At 36.5% G+C, this 8,268-nt stretch overlaps 1 protein-coding gene across 1 annotated transcript; it reads left to right on the forward strand.

The window, feature by feature from the left end:
* Window positions 1–2,662: 2,662 nt before the first annotated feature.
* Rnf146 (Ring finger protein 146) lies at window positions 2,663–6,599 on the forward strand. Its single transcript, XM_068293868.1, is given in 4 exon segments — window positions 2,663–3,261; window positions 3,516–3,669; window positions 4,416–4,463; window positions 4,466–6,599. Coding segments are annotated over 4 exon segments (1,608 nt in total). The 5' UTR covers window positions 2,663–2,763; the 3' UTR covers window positions 5,374–6,599.
* Window positions 6,600–8,268: the final 1,669 nt, after the last annotated feature.

Below are 8,268 nucleotides of genomic sequence, written 5' to 3' on the forward strand. Positions count from 1 at the left end.
GTAGCTGCTAACTGAATGAAAGGAATGTGTAGAATGATGAACGAATGGACAACGATTCCAGCAGATGCTGATACAATGAGAAGCGAGTGAAGAAAATTGTTAAATTGGATCAAGTTACAAAAGTAGTTCACATATTAGCATTAGTTATTTGAAAAAGCATTGGCGACCTAATTAAATACCTTCTCCATTGACCACTAACTAATTTTTTGATATTTTTCCAATTTAAATATGTTAATCATAAAATAGGCAATACAATTTTTTTAAATCCCTAAAGCGTTCTTGCCTTGATTTAGCCAACTTTTAATCTTTGTTTTGCTTACAAATCGATCCAACTAAACTTATCTTTGATCAATGTTTATATATAGATTATTATAGTAGTCAGTTAATGGTTTACGTTAAGTAAAATCTAAGCTAGATGAGATTACTCATTAGTTGCTTATATTAAGAATTGTTTTAACCAACGAATTTCCTTACTTTGAGATTTAGCTCATGATTATATAACATAACTTAAGTAATTAATGCAAGTTTTTTGACAATACACAGATTTGAGAATAAATATGGAAATGGAAAATGTGTGCATATGCAACTTAAATAATCATATTCAATGGAACAATATTGTAATACAAGTATAATCTCTGATTAGTAGGCCTATCCCATCTGCAAAAACTTGTAAAAATCAGCATTTTAATAGGAAAATGTGGAAATTTTTTGGTTATTGTTGTTGTTGGGCTCGTAAATTTATTAGAGCTTAGTCTTAGCCCTCGTTTCAACTACACACACACACACACATGGTGTGAACAGGCAATTTTGCGTTGATTAAAGGGATTTGCAATCGCCGAAAAAAAATGCATGAAAAAAACCAACCAAAACGATAATAAAATGTTTAAGGGAGGCAAAGAAAAAAAATGATAAAAAAAAGCAGAAGCAAATGGGCAACAAGAGGGTAAGTGGGTGGTTTGGTGTCGGTCTAACAACGAAAGCAGACACAATAAGGAGATATAAGTAGCAATATTTTTATGCTTATGAAAAGGTCTTTTGTGTTAATAATCATCATAATCTTGAGGCGTAGTCATAAGCTGAGGGTTGAGATAATTCCATTAAGATTTGAGGTTAGGTTTTCCAGGTTTGGTTGGATTGAGGTTAGACCAACATTTCTAACCCCTCTCTCTCCATTTTTTATTCTTCATTTCTGACTGTTTGCTATAAAAGAAGTAAAGAAAAAAATTCAATTGTACAACTCACAGGGAACAATTAAAAATGGAGCCAGGACTCTGGGACTTGTTGTCATGCATATTAAATAGTGTTGTGTTCTGTACACACATACACACACACCCATCTCAACCCCTTCTTCTCTGCAAATCACGTTGTGCAACACATTTTTAAAACGCCCCAATATGAAATACAACAACAACAACAACAAGAACTACAACAAAATGAGAAGTCCAACGCGTCAGAGAGGAGGACACGTGCATTAAACAGCCCAAAGGGACACACACACCGACAACTAAGAACGAACAACACAACAGTCGAGTAATTTACAGAGAAAAAATAATATAGGAAGGGGAAAAAAACGAGAGTACCAACAGTTAAAAAAAAAAAAATCTCCACACAAAAGTTAACTTCGCGCTCTGGTTTGTCTGTCGCGCGCAATTAGGCAATTGACCTGACGCCCCCAGCTAACCCCACTCCTCCCTGAGCAGCATTCATCTCAGCCCGGCCGGCAGACTTGTGATTGTGCTCCTCTTTGCTCCTTGTCCGTTCATGCACGAAAAAATAAACCAAAAATTGATTTTTTATGTGTGTGTAATGAGTTCCACTTTTTTGTTGGCCATGCTGTCGCTGACTGCATATTAAAAAGTGCGTGCCTCTCTGATGGCCAACAAGGACTGTCAATTTTTATCAAGTTAAATTGCCATGATGACAGCGGGGTTGGGCGGGGGTTGGTGGAGAGTTGAGGAGTTGAGATGAGTTCAGGTGCGGTGAGGTGCCGCAAGGTAATGAAGCGCATAATTTTAATTGGGTTTTTCATTTTTTTGTGATATTATCAATAAAGCATTATTAATGAGCCAAATGTCGGCATGTGGCATATGTATGTATTTCTACTTATTTAATTTAATTTAAATATATTGCGTAGTATATTAAAGCATTGGCCAATTAAATCAATTAGTAGCTTACCTGACTTTTCGGGGGTAGCGGTGCTTTGATTTACGTACGCGAAAAAATTTCACTTTGATGCAACATGATCATTGAGCATTTTAATTTGCCGTTTGAATATCTAAAGAGCCGTTATCTGTAAAAAAGAATAAATGTACCCTTAGGACTGTTACTAGCACCCTTAGGCCTATTACTCGCACCCTTAGGACTATTACTCGCACCTTTGGAGTGTTACTCAGTAACAGTGTCGCCCCCGACTTTTGCTTTTCTTGGACATAATTTATGTGAGTTTTTGTTGCTATTGATTGTGTTTACTTACATACCTATGTATATGCAAGGCAATTTGATGTATTTAAATCCGCAATAGACTTAATTTACTTTTACGTTTAACTCTGTTTAATTTAAATTTCTGCAAAAGTTAGTTTTCGATAACACTGAAACGATACGATTGCAGCGCCAACTGGAATACGAAATGTGTCAAAGCTATCGATAAATATCAGCTGTCTGTTTCTTGAACGAACAAACTCATCATAGAAATGAAAGAATTGTCATTGCCTTAGTTGACTTTTGTTTTTTGTATTGCAAAATAGTTTGAAAATAAGTTGGAACATGTCGCAAAAGCAGGAAAAACGTGCCAGTGCCTCAGATGCATCCGACAAAGAGTTTATCAATTTAGACGACGACGACGAAGAATGCAATAGCGGTGACGATGACGATGATGTGCAATATTTGGGCACAATTTATCCAGAACAACATCTGAATCCTGTCGCTGTTCCAGTTGCAACAGTATCAACTCCTACAATGGATCTCAATGTTTCGCCATCCACCTCGGCTCAGGCGCAGGCTGCCTCAGCCTCCTCCTCGTCCTCCTCCACCTTCACGAATGCCACGGAAGAGACGACAGCAGGTAGGTGTAGTGGAATAGATATCAATTTCATATGCACTTCGCCTAAATCCTTTCGTTTCGCTTTATTGCAGGAGGTGCTGGCGGTGCTAGTGGTAGTACCAATGCTGTTGCTCCCTTGGAGTGTCCCTATATGCCTGCAGACTTGCATACATCCAGCTCGTTTGCCCTGTGGCCACATATTTTGCTTCTTGTGTGTTAAGGTAAAATACGGAACCAATTGCCCAGGCAGGTCACGTCTCCTTTGGGTTGGATTGGTTGGTGGGAGCCGGTTAATTTTTTTTCTTTTGAATATTTTTTTTTGGGCAAGCACGTACCAAGTTCAAGTTAAAACTTCCGCCTCCTAATATACATAAGACGTACATATGTATACTGAAGGTCTACACTGCCACCCTACATCCAATAAGAATTACGAAATCTTTGACTTATGTTTATCATTTACTTTCATCGTTTTTAGGGTGTTGCCTATAAGAATAGTCGCTGTGCGATGTGTAGACGTGAAATACCCGCCGAATTTCTAGATCATCCGCAATTGGTTAATGGCATTGATGACATTTGTGCCACACGAGCCACCGAGGATGGCTATCAATGGTATTACGAGGGTAGAAATGGTAAGTTAAATGAACTGAATATACAAAAGTTATTAGTAGTTGGTGGTGGGTGATCCACACATCCTTATCCACATGCATCCGCAACTCTGCCCATCGCACAATCCATTCCATTCCATTCCATTCCACTTACCATTTAGGTGGCTGGTGGGCATTCGACCAGAGTACCAACGATGATATTAATTTAGCCTATCAAGCTTATCAAGAGGAACTCGCCAAAAGAGCAGCCCAGAACCATTCCGAACCTACTAGTCCAATAATTTCAGTTTCCTCTCAGTCACGTGAGGACGATAGTGATAATACCCACGATGACGATAATAATGTTACAATTGATGTTACATATAATGTTACAATTGATGTAGACGAGGATGAAACGTTGATTGAAATTGATGATTCTGAAGATGAAATGTGGATAGAAAATGAAGACCCAAACGAAACGCTCCTAGAGCGTGGTCAAATTCGGATTCTTATCTGCGGGCAATTGTATGTCATTGACATGGCTTGTATGCTGCAATATCCTTCATCTGCGCCCTGGAAGATAAGGAAGTTGACGAAAAACAAATATAATGAAGCGAAGCCTGCTGGATATAAAGGCATAGCCGGGCTACACGTACCAAAAGAATAAATTCACCTTTCCCTCTCACCTTCCACCCCCTGACCGTTAAATCCATACCCCATCCCGCTTACACGTTTCAATACACATAATCTAAAATAGTACTTTAAAAAAATATAATAAATCCAATCCTCAGGTTGGTGGCAATATGATGATCGCACCAGCCAGGACATTGAGGAGGCCTTCAAAAGGGTGACAAATCGTGTACGATTTTAGTTGCTGGCTATGTATATATCGTAGATCTAGAGCAACTCCTGCAACAACGTCAAAATGAGCCACAGCGATGTCGTCGTGTTAAACGTGATTTGGCAACCATACCTAAGAAAGGAGTTGCCGGCCTTAGGATTGAGGGTAATCAGGTTACCAGTGAAACTGTCTTTAGTAGACAAACAACCAGCAGCAACAGCAACAATCTTCACAATTCATTGACAGCTGCTGTCAATGTCAATCGTCAATCATTAACCACTGCCGTTCCCATCGCAACACCGACCACAACCTCCTCAGTGGCTGCTGCTGCTGCCTCCAGTTTCATTTCAACAATAGCAGCTACCGATGCTGCCATTCGAATAGCCAGCGATATTATTGGATCAACATTGGCCCATGCCGATGAGCTTACACGTGGCTTGACCTCCAGCAATATAAGTGATGATCCTGCTGCCACTATTAGCGGTGAGCAACAAGAACAACACCAACAACAACTAGAGCAGGTGAACAATCCAAATCAATCCTCTGCCTCTATAGCCTCCTCTTCGTCGCCACATTCCATGCAAGATCTCATGTATATGGTATCAACTGAAGACCTTTTGGATACCACACAGCAGGTGATTGCAACCAATCAACATACCATAGATCTCTTCGAGCAGGCCTTGAACGATTTTCAAGCACTAACCATGCGACAATATGTGGACTCTAGCGATGATGATGATGATGACGACGAAGACGACCATCACACTAATAATGAAATTATCGGCGATGGTTCTCAATGGAATGACGAACAGCGGCAACAGCATCCACAGAATGTAGGAGTGCTTGGAGAGGAGGGCGAGGTAGAGGAGGATCATACACAGCCACCACACCATACACAAAATTTCTAATTGTAAACACTTGTTCCTTACTTAACCAAAAGCGAAGAAAACACTTTAAGGGAATATGTTCACTAGAGAAATGCCGGCGCGTACCTGAAGAGCATATAACACATTCATTTAATTAGAGAAAGACAGATAGTGGTAGAATGAGAGGGAAAGAAAGTACACACACACACACACACACATTCACACTCATACACACATACCTACATATACACAGGGTAGTAACACAGGGTAAAAATTCCTTTTAAAGTACAGTTTAAGAAAAAGCAATTTCCAAAGTTTGTGCGTGGTAGTAAAACGATATATATACATATACATATATTTATGTATATATGGTAGAGCCTGCATTCATAATTGCAAAAGCTAAATCTTTTGAGCTAAACAAATTGATAAAATCTATCAAAAAAAATATATAAAGTAATTAACTTAACAAAATGAAAGTCAACACATCCAAAAACACATCATATCAGAGATACTCGTATATAAAAAATTCATTTTAAAGTAATTTTACAAGAACATTTCACATACAAGTTAACTAACCGATTGAATCTTTAATAAAAATTTCATTTTTTAATGTAACGTAATTATACAAAAAGTCTCAGCCACGCATAAACCGAAATTGTGGTTATAACTTTAACTCTTTCTGTACATAATTATCTTACACATACATAGACACAATTTGTATCCTTCTTTCAAATACCAAACAAAGATAAAGTTATCAACAAATTAACCCACTTTCCTCCTTTTAAACACCAAAAGCTAGCTAGGGCGACGTAGTGTGAAAAAGACAATACATAATAACATTTTGAGTATTTCCATGAGAAAGGGAAATGATGTAGGAAAAAGGTATATATACAGTGGTGGTCAGCGGATAAGCCCTTTTTTTTTTTTTATACCCTTGCAGAGGGTATTATAAAATTGGTCAGATGTTTGTAACGCACAGAAGGAGACGTTTCCGACCCCATAAAGTATATATATTCTTGATCAGCAAGAATTTTTTTTACTCAGCCATCTTAAGAGCTATCGGGATGAAATTTTTTTTGGGAGCTTTTTTTTTACCCGGGTGAGATAAAGTATGAAAATCTTTGGGATCGGACTACTATATCATATATCTCTGGAACAAAAATTTTTGCAAAAATTGGAGTATCCCCATGAAATTTACCAATATAATAGAATTTGATATAAAATCTCAGATCCCAAAATTTGACCCTGATCGGATAAATAGAACACAAGTTACAGTCTATATAAATCGGTTCAATCGCTGCCGGCAGCTCTGCTTGCTGCCTACTACGTCATCATCAAATCAACAGAGCACATGCATACACACACAGACGCAACGCTACATAAACTGTATGTGTATGCGTGCGTTGCTTTGCTTAGGGAATGAGGGAAGAAGAAGAACAAATTGTACATAGTATGAAGAGTAAAATTGTTTTGTTTGTATATTAATGAATTGAGTTGCAGAAAACAAATTTTGAACATGTGAAATTATTATTGTCAAGGACTGCAAGGGTATATAAACTTCGGCATAGCCGAATTTAACTTCTTTGATATTTTGATTTTAAATTTGATTTTCTCGGCTCCCAAGAAATTTAATGAAGAAATTTTTTCAGTTATTTGTTGGTTATTGTATTTAGATGACGACACGTAACTATTGTCATGCAAGCTTTCGACGTTTTTTTTACAGGTGCGTTTGAAAAAAAAGCTCCCCCAAAATTGTTGACAATAGTTTAGCCCGGTCATTCCAAAATCTTTAATATTATAGTTAGACATGTGTATTCTTTGAAAAAGTTGTAGATCTAGGTAATCTAAGATAAACTGCATACCAATTTAAACTAAAGTAATATTTTCTTATTCTAAGTATGAAAGTGAATTGAAATACCCGTCAAATGATACATGTTTCATAAAAATCCGACAAAAATTAGATTGATTTCACCGCCCATACTTAAAAAAAACCAGGTAAGCAAAATTTCCCATACATGCGTGCAAAGAAAGAGACGGAGGATGTGTGGGAAATTTTGCTAGTTCTAGTCTTTTTTTTAAGTAAACTATAAACTATAAACAACAAACTATTGTCAACAATTTTGGGGGAGCTTTTTTTTCAAACGCACCTGTAAAAAAAACATCGAAAGCTGGCATGACAATAATTACGTGTCATCCTCTAAATACAATAACCAACAAATAACTGAAAAAATTTCATCATTAAATTTCTTGAGAGCCGAGAAAATCAAATTCAAAGTCAAAAAAAAAAAAAAGGGGCTTACCCGCTGACCACCACTGTAGATAGATATATATATATCACGTATAAGCACTGAGAGGGCAACATTCTTAACTTGAAAAAAAAAACCGCATACTAAATAAAAACTCGTAGGTATATCTGATTTAGAAATAGGTATTAAATAAGTCGCCTTCAAGTGCGTTAAACAAATAATTAACAACAACAACAAAAAATTACCAATCAAGTTCTGTGAAAATTTTGAAAAACATATGCATATATAATATATGTATATATATAAACATATAATATACATATATATATATTATATATATATATAATATATATATATATTATATATTATATATATATTATATGTTTAATTTAGGAAGAAATAGTTTAATTTTTAGGATAAATATTCTTTTCAGTCAAATTTGACAAATTTTTTTGTCTAGTTTTTTTTTTAACTTTTTTGTTTGTTTTTTTTTTTTTTTTTTTTTTAATTATAGGTACGTTATTCCCGTTTTATCGTTGCTTACCACCGATACCAACAACCATATGCCTTTTTGTTGCTTCCCTAATATCAACTATATACCTAAAGCTCTACTGAAATCATCCGAGAGCAATATCCATCTCCCCGTAGACAATCTCCACATCCACAACCACAACTTCTCCCTCCTGGTAAC

Source organism: Drosophila tropicalis, unplaced genomic scaffold, assembly GCF_018151085.1.
Source record: "Drosophila tropicalis isolate 14030-0801.00 unplaced genomic scaffold, ASM1815108v1 contig_805, whole genome shotgun sequence".
In the NCBI taxonomy this organism is placed as follows: domain Eukaryota; kingdom Metazoa; phylum Arthropoda; class Insecta; order Diptera; family Drosophilidae; genus Drosophila; species Drosophila tropicalis.